At 39.9% G+C, this 16,616-nt stretch overlaps 1 protein-coding gene across 1 annotated transcript in view; it reads left to right on the top strand.

Annotated features, from left to right (window-relative positions):
• The first annotated feature begins 3,547 nt into the window (after window positions 1-3,547).
• Window positions 3,548-16,616, top strand: part of EPHX4 (epoxide hydrolase 4) — a 42,240-nt gene continuing 29,171 nt past the window's right edge. The window contains exons 1-3 of the mRNA XM_045895390.3: window positions 3,548-3,955; window positions 6,155-6,240; window positions 16,319-16,476. Of these exons, the coding sequence (XP_045751346.1) occupies window positions 3,725-3,955; window positions 6,155-6,240; window positions 16,319-16,476 (475 nt within the window). The 5' untranslated portion in view covers window positions 3,548-3,724. The remainder of the gene's footprint in view (window positions 3,956-6,154; window positions 6,241-16,318; window positions 16,477-16,616) is intronic.

Raw genomic sequence — 16,616 nt, 5'->3', positions numbered from 1 at the left:
GAAAAACTTTGATTATCTCAAGAGAAACAAATGCCCTTTGACAAAATTCAACCTCCATTTATGAAAAAAAACCTCTCAGAAACTAGAAATAGAAAAGAACTTCCTCGGGCGCCTGGGTGGCTCAGTTGGTTAGGCGACTGCCTTCGGTTCAGGTCATGATCCTGGAGTCCCGGGATCGAGTCCCGCATCGGGCTCCCTGCTCAGCAGGGAGTCTGCTTCTCCCTCTGACCCTCCTCCCTCTCATGCTCTCTGTCTCTCATTCTCTCTCTCTCAAATAAATAAATAAAATCTTTAAAAAAAAAAAAAAAGAAAAGAACTTCCTCAACATGATAAATGGTGTCTTTAGCTAATATTATGTTTAATAGTGAAAGATGAATGTTTTCCCCTGAAGATCAGGAATAAGGTAAAGATATCCATTCTCACTACTCCTATTCATTATTTATTGTATTGGAGGTCCTAGCCAGTGCAATATGGCGAGAAGAAGAAATAAAAGACAAATATGTAGGAAGGAAGAAATAAAACTGTCTCTATTCACAGATGACATGGTTATCCACAAAAAATTCCAAAGACTCTTTAAAAAAGTTACTAGAACTAGTAAGTGAGTTTAACAAGGTCTCAGAATCCAAGACAAAAAAAAAAAAAAAACAAAAACACAAAAATCATGTTTCTTTATACTAGTAATAAGCAACTGGAAATTGAAAAAAGTAGTATTGACAATAATATATAAAAAAAGAAATACTTAGGTCTAAATATTACAAAATATATGCAATATTTGTATGTTTTAAACAGTGAAAGATATCAAAGAAGATCTAAATAAATGAAGTGATATATCATGTTCATGGATTGAGCATAATATTGTTAAAATATCAGTTTTCTCCAAAATGATTAATTTTTGCCTAAAATGACAAACTAATACTAAAACTTTTTTTGAAAAGGTAAGTAAGCAGAATAGGCAAAACAATTTTTATAAAGAAGAACAAAGTCTAAGGACTCATTCTACCTGAATTCTAGACCTACTATACTACTTTCAAAAGTCATGACAAGTGTGGTATTGAAGAAAATATAGCCATATGGATCAATGAAACAGACTAGAGGCTTAGAAATAGTCCCATACGTCAAGTGATTTTCAGCAAAGGTGCAAAAGCAATTCAACAGAGAAAGAACATTCTTTTCAACAAAGGGTGCCAAAACAATTACATATCCACATGCAAAACATAAATGTTAATCCATACTTTGTACCCTATACAAAAATTAACTCAAAAGGAGACTTGGTTCCTTGAAAAATTAAAAATAGAATTACCATATGATCCAGTAATTGCACTTACCAGGTATTTACCCAAAGAATAAAAAAATACTAATTCAAATATGTACCCCTATGCTTATTGCAACATTATTTACAATAGCCAAATTATGGAAACAGTCCAAATGTCCATCTGTAGATGAATGGATAAATATGTGATACACACACACACACACACACAGGAATATTACTCAGCCATAAAAAAGAACGAAATCTTACCATTTGCAACAACATGGATGGATCTAGGGGGTATAATGCTAAGCAAGTAAGTTAGAGAAAGACAGATACCATATGATTCCACTCACATGTGGAATTTAAGAAACAAAACAAATGAACAAATAAAAAAAGAGACACACCAAAAAAGAGACTCTTAGCTATAGAGAACAAACTGATGGTTACCAGAGGGGAGGTAGGTGGGGGATGGGTGAAATAGATGATGGGAATTAAGAGTACACCTATCCTGATGAGCACTGAGTAATATATAGAATTGTTGAATCACTATATTGTACACCTGAAACTAATATAAAACTGTATGTTAACTATACTGGAATTAAAATTTTAAAAATAATAAAATAAAACTTGGGGAAAGTTGAAGAAAAATGGTTCATAGATCTAAATATAAAAAATAAAAACATAAAACTTCTACAAGAAAACATAAGGGAAAGAAATCCTGCTGACCTTGAGTTATGAAAAGATTTCTTACATTAAAGGCCAAAAGTACCATCCATAAAAGAAAAAAAGTGATACATGAGATGGCATCAAAATTAAGAAACTCGGGGGGGTGAGGGGGGACCTGGCTGGTTCAATGCATAGAACATGTGACTCTTGATCTAGGGGTTGTGAGTTCAAACCCCACATTGGGCGTGGAGCCTACTTAAAAAGAATAAATAAATAAATAAATAAATAAATAAATAAATAAATAAATAAATAAATAAAATAATTTTTTTTAAAAAAAATTAAGAAATTCTCCTCTTCAAAAGTCTCTGTTATAGGAATGAAAAGACACAGTCTGGGAAGATGTTTGCAAATCTCATGATGTATGATAAAGGATTTGTATCCAAAATATATAGAGAACTCTTGAATTCAACAGTAGGAAAACAAACAACACAATTTTTAAAAATGCATAAAAGATTTTAACAGACACTTTGTCAAAGAATATATTTGATGGCATTCAAGTACATAAAGATGCCCACACATTATTAGTCACTAGGGAAATGTAAATTAAAATCTCAACGAGATACTACACACCTCTTAGAATTGCCAAAATTAAAAAGATTTTTTTGACAATACCAAGTTCTTGCAAGAATATAGCCCTACCATAATTCTTACACATAGCTGGTATGTATTCGAAATTGTACAGCCACTTTGGAAGCCAGTTTGGCAGTTTCTCATAAAATTAAATGCAACTTACCACCTGACCTAGCAATCTCACTTCTAAGTACTTACCCAGGTGAAAGGAAAACATGTTCACACAAAAACTTCACACGAGTGTTTATAGTGGCTTTATTCATAATCACAAAGTGGAAAAAACTCAAACGTCCTTTAACTCGGAAATGGATAAACAATATGACACATTCATTCAATGAAAACTAACAAGCAATAAAAAAGAAACTATGTAACAGCATAGCTGAATCTCAGATGCATTACGCTAAATGAAAAGAAGCCAAAAATAAAAGGTTACATATTATTTGATTCCATTTATATAAGAGTCTTGCAAAGGAAAGACTTACAGGGATAGAAAACAGACCAGGGCTTTCCAGAGGCTTGCCTTTAGAACCAGAGAGGCCTGGCTGGGCTGATAACCACTCTGAACCTTGTTGGAGAGTATCAACACCGTCAGAAGAATGTTAGGAATGAATAAAGTAATAATATCCGTCATACAGTATGAAAATCGTCCTTCACTGCCTCTCTTCCCCGCGCCCCATAATTCTATGATCCAGAAAAAGGCCTAATGAAATTGCACCAGTTGACTGGGCAATGAGAGGACCTGAACACTGGTCAAAGTAAGAGCGGCGCTTCCTTCTGCGCTTCCCAGGATGATTTGGGAAAGTCTCCCCTTCATCTTCCCCACAGTTGAGCGCTTTAGAACTGGGATCACACTCTGCGGAGGAAGGCCGGTCCCAGCCTCGCCCAGGCCGGGGCGGAACCCGCAGCGCAGGGGGTCTGCCCAGCGGCGCTCCCGGGCAGGGCGCCGCGCCCCGGAGCGCGCACCGTGAGTGCGGGAGCCCGCGGCCGGGCCACGGGACGCCGGCCGAGCGCAGCCGCCCCGGGGGCCCGCGGGGAGGCGCGCGCGGAGCCGGCTCCCGCGGAGCGGCTGGCGGGCCTGGCGCGCCGCCGCGCGGGCTGTCTCGCTCCGGAGCCCGAGCGAGCGCCGCTGCTCCCGCGTCCCCGAAGGGCAGCGGGCCCGGCCGCCGGCCCCGCCCGATGGCGAGGCTGCGGGATTGCCTGCTCCGCCTGACGGTCACGATCCGGTCCCTGCTCTTCTGGTCCCTGGTCTACTGCTACTGCGGGCTCTGCGCCTCCGTCTACCTGCTCAAACTTTTGTGGAGCATCGGCAAGGGACCCGCGCAGACCTTCCGGAGGGCCGCCCGGGAACACCCTCCCGCGTGTTTGAACGACCCCTCTTTGGGTACCCACTGCTACGTGCGGATCAAGGTGAAGGCCGGCGCGGGCCCGGCGGTATCGGGAGGGAACGTGACGGCCATGAGGGCAGAGAGCGCTGGGCTGCTCCTTCCATGACGCCCAGCGTCCCCTAGTGTTCCTGGGGCTCGCAAGAGCGCGCGGCGGGGACAGGGCAGATGCCAGGGGGAGGCAAGGCAAGGGGGGCGAGGTGTGGCGGGAGAGGGGTCGGGACCGTGTCTGTGTGTGTGTGTGTGAGAGAGACAGAGAGAGACAGAGAGAATGAGAATAGGTTATGAGGAGGTTCTCTCATCAGGGTCCTATATATCTATTACTGTCCCCTCCTGCTCCACCGCAACAACCCAGAATAATTCTGCTCTCTCTAAGGGAAGGCTGTCTCCTGTCACCCTTTTGCCCTTTAGAGCTCAGATCAGCTGTAGGGAATTGTTCCTGGTCGTGCCCTACTGTCTCATGAGGCTGTCCTTGCCTAAATTTTAGAGATTGGAAGAGTAAATAGAATAAGTCATTGGAAATAGGACTTTATTCAGAGTAGCAGAATGGAACACGCAGAGATGACCTAACCAGCATGAAACAATAAATAAATGGTGTATGTTTGTGAGCAAGGAAGCAGACTTATGAAGTCAGAGACCAAAGGAATGGAATAAAAAGTAAATGTCAACCATGCATTCAGACTGGAACTGTTCATGCTTATCCCAAGCCTCCTGGCAGCCCACGGATATTCCATTTCCTGAGGCTCCAGGTGGTGAAGGGATATGGCCCTTCAGGAGGCACCCTGCAGTCTGACTCACAGGCCTTTCAAAACTAGCCTTTTTTTGAGGGGATATTTATGTCACCGAAGTGCAGGATTCCTATTAGGAGCTAGATGGTCCAACTGCTAGAGTTCAAAAGAGCAAGGGCACATTTTTCTTACCCTTATTCAGCCTGGGGTTGGTATGAGAATGAAATGAATTGATATTTGTAAAACAAACAGACAAACCCAAATAAACAAAAACTTAGAACAGTGCCTAGTATATAGTAAGTGAATTAATTATTTGTTCACTAAGTCCAGTCAAGTGGCCAAGACTCATCACCAATAAAAAGTTATTGAACTTCTAGAAAGGCATTCTGCAGTTGAGGGCAAAGTCAAATTTGTTATCTTAGTCCAACCTGAGGAGAAGAAGCAGTGAAAAAGAGTCATCTGGAATTTCTCATAATGCATTTCCTCTTAATCTGGCTACCTAAAGAGTTTCCCCAGAGACAGAACCAAGGAGTGGAAAGAACATTGTCCTGTAAGGTAGGACAGAATGGGGTTCTGGTCACAGCCCTGCTCCCAACCACCTTTATGACCCATGTTGACCTTTAGTTTCCACATCTGTAAAAATGATAGGGTTGAATTAAATGACCTTGTAAGATTTTTTTTTTTTTCACATCTGGAAACCCTCTTGCTTGGGTTACCTGATATAAAACTCAGTCTCTGTGCTCATCTTTTGGTTCTTGGTTTCTTTCTTCACTTCTTTCTGAATTTTTGTTTTCCTTTCTTGCCTTTTTTCTCCATTTTCTTCTTTTCAGTTTGCTTTTTATTTGCTGTATTCCTGTCTCACTCCCATGCCTTTTATTTTCCTTGGGCAGTCTTGTCTCCCACATGCAGAGAGAAGTCTTGAGCACTCAGAGAATTCTGCTGTTAGAAATACATTGACATGACATGAGGAGCAGGAAGCAAGGGGAGCTGTACATGCAACTCTCGACTTAAAATAATAATGTGGGAAGGAGAGAACTAAAAATAAGGAAAGGAGGTGTGAATTATATAACGATGGCACAGCTCTTGACGGGCAAGCTGAGAAAAGTACATGACTAGGAGGTAAACATGGCAAGAATATAAATTCAGATCAGAATTATTTACATGTCCTGTGGAATTTGAATGAGATGAAATGTGACACATCAGTAAGATGAAAGTCACAAATTGTGACATTGTTTCAGAAGCTTGTAATGTATAAATTGACCTTATAGGTAGAACAAGAAGGGAAGGTACTATAAAGGGAATGTCAACAAAAGTAAATCTAATTTACTCTATTAATAAATCATGGAGCTTTTTTCTTTTTGAAATTTAATAATATTTTATTTCTTGATATTAAAAATAATGCAAGTGAGCTTTTTCTTTAATGAAATGGAAATACTAAATGCACTACTTTTGGCAAAATATCACTAAAATTCCATGCCCTCTATTTTGTACTGCAGGATTCGGGGTTAAGATTTCATTATGTTGCTGCTGGTGAAAGAGGCAAACCACTTATGCTGCTGCTTCACGGATTTCCAGAATTCTGGTAAACTTACCAACCAACTTTTTCTTTTGCAGTAAGGACTTGGCTAATCACAGTGTCATTTTCTTGTTAAGACTTTTAATCGACCTTACTTTATGGTCTCTTACCCAGTTATCCTTCCTGAATGCTCCTGAATCACAGGGATGGTTTTCCCGCTATTCTAAAGAAATGTGCATGATACCAGCCTAATTTCCTTCCCTCCCTCCCTCCCTCCCTTCCTTCTTTCCTTCCTTCCTCTTTCTCTCTTTCTTTCTTTGTGAAAAATTAAAAGAAGTATTGTTTAGTGTTTCAAATTTCTGAACTAGCTACAAAACAGTTTTTATAGCATCTACTGTGGACAATATGCCACATCAGGCAGGGAAAGGAGATTGAAAAGAAACCAAAGGTATAGAGTGCCTAGTATCTGGAAGGTCTGGGAGAAGCCTCAGGTGAGGGGAAAGTGGAGAAAGAAGAGGACTCTTGGAAACTGAGGATGAACTATTTCCTATGCATGTAGCAACAGGCTCATATGAATGCAGGATAAATTAAGGACCTAAATATTTCACATTAGGAAGAAACCTATAACCAAAAATATACAGTTGCTAGTTACCTAGGAGAAAATGTTCTGTTCTCCTTTGAACCTCACAGAGCCAAATAAGTACAGATGAAAACAACATATGATTAAACTTTTAAAAAATTAATATCTTTTTAAAAGATGCTACATATGGTGGTGAAAGACAACCAGGCTTTTGATAACACAAGGCTATGATCTTGAGACAGTCCACGAACTAAATGCAAAGAAATAGATGAAAAATAATCATATCCTCTGAGCTGACTGAAAGGCAGAATATGTTGTATCTTTTGAAAGGTCTGGGATGATGCCCCGTCCCCAAATTTCTCCCATATTATCACTCTTAACACCTGGGAATTTCACCATTACATATTCTGCACCTCCTTCACAGTTTTAAAGATTTTGTGTTATCCCAAGTCCTGACTTAAAATGCATCTAGCTCTCAAAGAGATCTGACCCTAATACACCTTAGTTAATACGTTATCAGTGAAAGAGACTTCTTTAATAAATACATTGAGAATGCTAGTGCATGGGGAAGTATTAGGTATTGAAGAAAAGAATGGAGTGTGGCAAAACCCCATGTACCTCATCATTTTTCCAGAGCAAAAAGTCTATAGATGTCTTTTTCTGAGATTTTTCTCCTCATGAAGATTTTTCTCCCCCTGTATTTGCCTACATGAATAAACATAAGTCGTTTTCATGTTAAACTTTTATCTGTTCTTCCATCTGGAGACAACTTAATTAGGCGGTAAACAGCCCAGTACAATTCAAGCATATGTATGTAGACTCGTTTAGTGGAGTGCTTGACATGATTGGCTCACAATAAAATCTAAGTCTGAAGCATTAGTCAAATCTGCATAAAGTAACATAGGCGGTGAATTCTGGCTTAATCACTTACTCTGCAGGATCCTGCACAATCATCTGCAATAATCTTGCAGAGTTGTTGTGACGATAAAGAGAGTCAAAATATGCAGAAGGCCTTTCACATAGCCCCAGTGAATACGCAGTAAATGTTCATTTTCTTCATTCCCATGCACTCAGTGGGGAGAGCCCTGCGCCAGCGCTAGCCTCCGCCACGCGTTTATTAATAAAGTCCCTTTCCCTGACTATTAACTAAAGTGCACTGGGATCATACCTCTTTGAGAGCTAGCTGCGTTTTAAATCAGGACTTTGGATAATACAAAATCTTTAAAACTCTAAAGGAGGTGAAGAGTATGCAATAGTGGAATTCTAGTTTGAAGAGTGGGAGTAACGGAGACGTTTGGAGGCAGGCCCTTGTCCCAGATTGGTGAAAAACGAATTGTCTGACTGCTGCAACTGGTGCTAGTTAACATTTACAGACCATCTACTGTGTGCCAGGCACTCTTCTCAGTGTTTTACTTACATCTCATGTAAACCTCACAGCTGCCCTTCTGAAATTGGCAGGGTCAGAAAGTAAGGCACACCTCACTTTTGAGCTTCAGAGCTGCCCTCTCCTGCTTGTCCTCAGTATATAGGAATGATAATCATCTGATATCAAGCAGTGCTTTTCACCCTTCAAATTTCACACCTTATAGAAACATTCAAGAGGGTGTTAAAAGTTAGCTAACCATGCAAGAATACCTCACTCTAACATTTTGGATCATCATTCTAAATAAAATTCGTGATCTGTTGCAGCGGGGGGTGGGGGTGTGAGGGGTTGATATTTAACTTTTTAGAAAGAAAAGATTTAAAAGTTATTCTGTCACTCCACCTCATATCAACCCCAGTACTTGTCCATGCTCTTTTCTCTCCTGAAACTTCACTTCTTTACATGTGGAACAGTCTACCAGGAAGATAAACATAAACCTACAACCTCTTCAGCCACCTGGTAATTGTTTCGAAGAAACAGCAAATAACAATGATGCCCTTTTGATAGAGGACAGTTGATGCTCTCTGTCATATTTAAGAATGATACCTTTGTACATTTTTCACAGCATTGTCCCTTTATTTACTCTTCATAAGAGCCCTTTGGCAAAATAGAAATGCCTGGTGGTTCTTGTACGTGTAATCTCCAGGGGATGGGACAGCCTGGGAGAAGCCCAGCACTGGTCCTTGGACATCAGTCCCATTTGCTCTGGCAAAGTCAAGTCTTGGATGTCTTACTCCACGAACACCCTTGCCATGACTTAAAAAAAAAAAAAACAATGAACCCCTCATAGCTCAGTTACTCAAACAGCATATTGAATTTACTAAGCTTTGCTGGCCCTTAATCTGAAAGCTACCCATGTGTTTAGGGTAAATCCAAAAGCAACTACGTGGAGATTGCTGATAAGCAGAAACCTGTTTGACTGTCATACCCTAAACCAAGACCTCAGTGTTGAGCCTTTGTCTTTCCTTCCATTCAAACTGCCACTATTAACTATTAGGAGTCTAGTCAATTCCATTCAGGTGCTCCATTCAGGAAAAGGTCAAATAAATTCAGAGTTTAGGACAAAGCTGTTTTAAGCCACTTCAAGTCTCTCTCTTGCTTTTCCTCTTTTTTCAAAAGCCCCTTCTCTTGCATTTCTATCTTCTTTAAAAGCCAAAAACAACAAAGCAAGAAACTCTTGTCTGACATTTCAAACCAAAATTTAAATTTACATTATAAGTATAAATATTATTCCTCTATTAATCAAGTTTTGCCTAAGTACATATGGAATTCTAAGCTTATTTGTAGATCAAGTAGGTCAGGATATTTGATACTGTGAAAACAAAATAATCATAAATTGGCAATGTGTGTAAAAATGATTTTAAACAGAAAAGCACTATACACATGCAATATATTATCTGCACTTACCATCATTACCTAAGAATAGCTGTTGAGAATTGGTGACATTTAATATTAGATATTACATGGAAACAATAAAAATTCTGGGTCGTCTTTCTTAAATCTAAAGGAAACATCAAACAAGATCTGCATCTCTGAGACTGTTAGCTAAATTATCCCAAAATAAAGTTGTTTGTCAGGAGATGGTTTTTCTCCCACTCTCTCTCCACCTCAATTTGCATCGCTTTTAAAAATATTTGAAGCTGATGCAGGCAGTTTCTTTGAGTTGTCTTCATCACCAGCTGTATGGAATGCATTCGTCATTACTCAAGTGCTGAGGCAAGGGAGGGCTCTTGGTACACACAGCTGAGCACAGAGGCTGATGACTATGGCCTTTTCTCTTTTGTGAAGGGGAAAAGGATATTCTACATCTGAATGTGGCTATCCTGGTAAACCAGAAGCCCTCTTATGTCAAGAGTAATCACTAGGAAGGGGGTTGCTTTTTTAGAAGTGTCTTCTGCTATTACCAAACGTACCAGAAAAAAAAAAAAGTGGATGAAAATAGCTAGCTTTGTTTCTTTGTAGTATTTTTAGGAGTTACTGATTTTTTTTTTTTAAGTAGGCTCCATGCCCAACATGGGGTTTGAACCCGTGACCCTGAGATCAAGCGTTGCACGCTCTACGGACTGAGCCAGCCAGGTGCCCCTGAATTACTGATTTTATAATATGTTTAACTTCTGTGTTAAGGGGTTCAATTTTGTTTACTATCATATGAATGAAATGCCCATCAGTCTATCTCTGGGGTGATTTCTTTTTCAGCTTAAAGTGTGAATCAAATATGCTTTATTTGTGAATTCTGGGAAGGTTACATTTAAGATCTTTTTGCAATTTATTAAGATAGCAGCTGCCCTATTTCTTAGAAATGTTGAAGATATTGTTTGGCTCCTGTCATGGATGGCAGCAATAGTTGAATTTATTTGCAAGGCAATTTAAATTATTAATAAGAGAATGAAATATGCAGGTATTATGTTTGCATAATCTCTAATGCAATTTTAAATGTAAAATATTGCAGGATTCTACATGCTACTCAAAGTAGCGTGTAGAAATGTGAGATTTCTACCTTGAAATCTCTCACTAAATGAGTTCTAAATGAAGACATACTTAAGATACTAGAACAATGCACTTTTTCACAGACATTGACTGTAAATTCCCCAACAGGAACTTGGGAACTTCAGTCGTCCTTGCCTCACGGTTTGAACTGGGACTGAGTTTTATTGAGCAGCTGGTCCTTCTAGCACTATCAACACTCAGTCCTTCCACTCGTTTGTTTCACTTATGCAACATATCTTTTTTTTTTTTTAAAGATTTTATTTATTTATTCATGAGAGACAGAGAGAGAGAGGCAGAGGGAGAAGCAGGCTCCCAAGGAGCAGAGAGCCCGATGCAGGACTCGATCCCAGGACCCTGGGACCACGACCTGAGCCAAAGGCAGACGCTTAACCATCTGAGCCACCCAGGCGCCCTGCAACATATCTTTACTGAGCACCTACACAGTCTAAATATTCTACCAGGCAGTTGAGGGAGCTCCCATTCGGGTGGAAGCCCCAGACACAACAGATTGTTAAAAAGCACATGCCCAGGCACCTGAAGAGTGTATGTACAAGTGCAAGGGTCCCACCCAACCCACCGATAAAGGTGGGGGCCTGTGAGGTCTCCTGGAAGTGGAGATGCTCAGCGTGAGGAGTTCAGTGAATGGGGAAAGGGCAGGGATTATGGGGAGTAGGGAAATGGCTGAGAGGGATGATGTTGCAGACAAAGGACATCAGAAGAACAAAGTCAAAAGCAAAAAGCAATACTGCCGTTGGATCACTACAGGGGGCTTCCCACTGTGGGGGCAATGTGCCATGGACTCAGGACAGACTACCTGGGTTTGAATCCTAGGTCTGCTCTTTGCTAATTCTGTGACCTTTGGCAAGGCAATTAACCTTTTTGTACCCCTGAAGTAGACTCTACTATAATAGTAGATAATAATAATAATAATACCTACTTCATAGTTTTGTTTTGCAGATCAACATCACTATATGTGAAACACTTAGAATTGTGCATGGCATGTACTAAGAATGATATAACTGCCAGCTCTTTTTATTATATGGCAAATGACAAAAAGTGTAAAGTAATCACGCTGGAAGTTTGGGCCTTAGTCGAATCTTGGAGTTTTGGTCTGCCACAATGACGAGCTTGAGCTGCATATTATGAGTATAGGTAGACCTTGTTTTATTGTGCTTCATAAATACTGCGTTTTTTGGGTTGGTTTTTGTTTGTTTGTTTGTTTGCTTTTACAAATTGAAGGTTTGTGGCAACCTTGTGTAGAGCAAGGCTGTCGGAGTCATTTTTCCAACAGCGTTTTCTCATTTTGTGTCTCTGTATTTTGGTAATTTTTGGTAATTTTTGCCATATTTCAAACTCTTTCATTATTATTATTACATTTGTTATGGTGATCTGTGATCAGTGATCTTTGATGTTCCTACTGTAATTGTCTTGGGGTGCCATAAACCACACCTATATGAGATGGTGAATTGAGGACGCATGTTGTATATGTTCTGCCTGCTCCACCAATAACCCTTTCCCCCATCTTGCTCCCTCTCCTTGGCTCTCCCTGTTCCCTGAGACACACAATATTGAAATTAGGCCAGTTAATAATCTTACAGTGGCCTCTAAATATTCAAGTGAAATGAGGAGTCCCATATCTCTCACTTTAAATCAAAAGCCAGAAATGATTAAGTTTAGTGAGGAAGCATGTCAAAAGCTGAGACAGGCTAAAAGCTAGGCCTCTCCCACCAGTTAGCCAACTTGTGAATGCTACGAAAAATTTCATGAAGGAAATTGGAAGTGCTACTCCAGTGAACACACAAATGATAAGAAAGTGAAACAACTTCATTTTTGATATGGAGAAAGTGTCAGTGGTCTGGATGGAAGATCAAACCAGCCACAACATTCCCTAAGCCAAAGCCTAATCCAGAGCCAGGCCCTAACTCTCTTCAATTCTGTGAAGGCTCAGAGAGGTGAGGAAGCTGCAGGACAAAAGTTTGAAGCTAACAGAGGTTGGTTCATGAGGTTTAAGAAAAGAAGTCATCTCCATAACAGAAAAGTGCAAGGTGAAACAGCAAGTGCTAATGGAGAAGCTGCAGCAAGTTATGCAAAGATCTAGCTCAGATCATTCATGAAGGTGGCTACAATAAACAATAAATTTTCAATGTAAATGAAACAGCCTTCTATTGGAAGAAGATGCTTTCTAGGACTTTCTTAGCTAGGTAGAAGTTAATGCCTGGCCTCAAAGTTTCAAAGGACAGGCTGACAATCTTGTTAGAGGTTAATACAGCCGGTGACTTGAAGTTGAAGCCAATGCTCATTGATTATTCTGAAAATTCTAGAGCCCCGAAAATGATGCTAAATCCATTCTGCCTGTTTTCTATAAATGGAAAAACAAAGCCTGGATGACAGCACATCTGTTTACAACATGATTTGCTGAATATTTTAAACCCACTGTTGAGATCTACTGCTCAGAAAAAAAAAAAAAAAGATTTCTTTCAAAATATGACCACTCATTGACAATGCACCTGGTCACCCAGGAGCCGTGATGGAGCTGGTTTTCATGCCTGCTAACACAGCATCCATCCTGCAGCCCATGGATCAAGGAGTGATTTCTACTCCTTAAGCCTTATTATTGAAGAAATACATTTCATAAGGCTATAGCTGCCATGGTGATGTCTCTGATGGATCTGGGGGCAAAGTAAATTGAAAACCTTCTGGAGAAGATTCACCATTCTAGATGCCATTAAGAACATCCATGATTCAAGGGATGAGGTGACAATATCAACATGAACAGGAGGCTGGAAGTTGATTGCAGCCCTCATGGGTGACTTGGAGGGCTCGGGACTCCAGTGGAGGCAGGAACTGCAGAGGCGGTAGAAAGAGCGAGAGGACTAGAAGCAGCAGGGGAGCCTGAACATGTGACTGGACGGCTGCGATCTCATGATCGAACTCTCACGTCTGAGGAGCTGCTTCTCATGGATGAGCAAAGACAGTGGTGTCCTGAGCTCAAATCTACTGCTGGTGAAGATGCTGTGAAGATGGTTGAAATGACAACAGAGGATTTAGAATATGACATACACTTTAGTTGATAAGCAGCACAGGGCTTGAGAGGACTGACTCCAAGTGTGAAAGAAGTTCTGCTGTGGGTAAAATGCTTCAAACAACTTCACACACTACAGAGAAATCATTCATGAAAGGAAGTGTCAACCAATGTGGCATACGTCATTGTTGTCTTATTTTAAGAAACTGCCATAGCCCCCCCAGCCTCCAGCAGCCACTGCCCTGGTCAGTCAGCAGCCATCAACATGGAGGCAAGACCCTCCAGCAAAAAGATTATAATTCGCTGGAAGTTCAGATGATGGTTAGCACTTTTTTTAGCAATAAAGTATTTTTTTCTTTTTTGGATTTTATTATGTTTTTAATTGTAATACTAGTGTAGTTAACATACAGTGTTATATTAGTTTTAGGTGTACAATATAGTGATTCAACAGTTCTATACAAGCAATACTTTTTAAATTAAGATATATACATTGTTTTTTTAGACATAAGGCTATTACACACCTAATAGACTATAATGTAAACATAACTTTTATACTTACTTTATCATGATATTTGCTTTATTGTGGTGGTCTGGAACCCCACCTGCAATATGTCTGAGATATGCACGTAATAGGGATTCAAGAAAAGATGTTAAGCAGCGAAATTACATGACAGAGTTTATGTTTCTGGGACCTCAGTCTGGTTATGTAGAAGATAGCGCTGAAGGGAATGAAATGAATACAGACCAATCGATAGGTTGCTGCATTGATGGAGGCCTGAATTAAGGTAATGATAGTAGGGATGGACAGGAAAAGTGATTAAATAAATATTTAAAAGGTTAAATCTGCAGAACTCTATTGATTAGGCATGAGGTAATCCCTGAAGAGGGAAGAATTAGGCTCCAGTTACAAAGACATAAAAAAATCAATTGAAAATTTTAAGTAAGGCTAATGAGAAAATAATATCTTCTGTGTTGACAAATGAGTATCTTTGAGGAAATAAACTGCTTATTTGTTACAACCTAAAGACAAGATTAGTAAGATTGCTCTGACCTCACTAAGAAACATACTTTTTATTAACATTTTTAAATCTGTCTTCATTGGTAATGCTTTTGCAGATTTTCACAAATCATAGATATCCTAATAATAGATTAAAGATTCTGAATCCATGCATAATACAAATATGTGTCTGACACTCTTCCTGATGACCTGTTGATGTAAAGTGCATACTTTGTTTCATTGATCTTATTGCTTTGTGACACTTCACATTGCAGTCTCTCTCACAGTTGGCTTATAACAGCAGATCCCTTGGTACACTTGCCTATTGCACTCCAAAAATCTTTTCAGACAATTTTCTCCTATTTGGCTTGTGTCAGATAATTCTACACTGTTTCCATGAACAGATGTGCATGCAGATCCATTTTTTAAATGCATATTTGGAGTTCCACAACATAGTGAGTCACTTGGAAAATCTACATCTTTTTTTTTTCTTCTTTGTTATCCAAAATGATTTTGCTTGTTTGAAGAAGAAATCTCATGGATCGGGGTGCCTAACTGGCTCAGTCAGTAGAGCATGAGACTTTTGATCTCGGGGTTGTAAATTTGAGCCCCACATTGGGTGCAGAGATTAAAAAAGAAAAAAAAAAGAAAAAATCTCATGGATCTTGGTATTTCATTTAATTCTGCAGTTCCATGATCAAGCACAGGGGAACACCTGGCCCTGCAGAGGCCCCCAGGACTTGGCTGTAGCATATTGGCCATTCTTTTTTTTAAGATTTTATTTATTTGAGAGAGAGAGAGAGCACAAGCGGGAGTGGGGGGTGGGCAGAGGGAGAGGGAGAAGCGGATTCTCCGCTGAGTGGGGAGCCCGATGCCAGGCTTGATCCTAGGCCCCTGAGATCATGACATGAGCCGAAGTCAGAAACCTAACCCACCAGCCACCCAGGCGCCCCAGCACTGGCCATTCTAATTGGTCATGCCAGTGCCATTTTGGCTGTTAAGTGTGTGGGGTTTTTTTGTTTTTGTTTTTTTAAAGATTTATTTATTTGAGAGAGATTGAGCACAAGCCAGAGGGGCCTAGGGAGAAGGAGAGAGAGAGAATCTCAAGCAGACTTTGTGCTGAACGCAAGCCCAATGCAGGGCAAGATCGCACAACCCTGAGATCATGACCTGAACTGAAACCAAGAGTTGGTTGCTTAACTGATTGTGCCCCCCAGGTGCCCCTTAAATGTTTTTAATATCACACTTGCTAGTACTCATTCAGGATCTTCTCCTTAGAAGCATTTGTAAGTACAGATTCCCTGATAGCTGTAAGCATTATTTCAGAAAACCTAGAAAATTGATTTCTTAAGTACATATGGAAGTATATTGGTTTTAGTATCAGATATTTTGTAGTTTCTATAAATACTGGCCCTCTGTTACACCCCTCTGGAGCTGGTAAAAAAAAGTAACAATAAATTTTTATGAAGAACTTCAGTGTTCCCTTCCGAAACACATCCCTTCCTCTAGCTCACAGATGGCTATATAACCTTTCTCAAAATAGACAGTTTCTTACAGTTGTCCACTTAGAAAAGCTGTAATGTTACTCTCTGGATTTGCTACTGTGGTATTTTTAATGTTTCTTATTTCCTGCAGGTATTCTTGGCGTCACCAACTAAGGGAATTTAAAAGTGAATATCGAGTTGTAGCGCTTGATCTGAGAGGCTATGGAGAAACAGATGCTCCCATTCATCGAGAGAATTATAAATTGGACTGTCTAATTACAGATATAAAGGATATTTTAGACTCTTTAGGTAGGTCAGTTTAAAAAAAATAGTATAGTCCCTTTTAAGAGACTAACATTCCAAAGATTGTGAATTGGTAACCTCATTTCTTGGGAGGAGGCATTTTCCATTTATCTGAGCTGTTGTCTGGATCCTGTCCCCATGGTTTT

Source organism: Mirounga angustirostris, unplaced genomic scaffold (genome assembly GCF_029215605.1).
Source record: "Mirounga angustirostris isolate CCGP_5_RB_7025 unplaced genomic scaffold, mMirAng1.0.hap1 SCAF_4, whole genome shotgun sequence".
Lineage (NCBI taxonomy): Eukaryota > Metazoa > Chordata > Mammalia > Carnivora > Phocidae > Mirounga > Mirounga angustirostris.
Note: the sequence above shows the minus strand (reverse complement) of the source record. Positions and strands in the feature narration are given on the sequence as shown.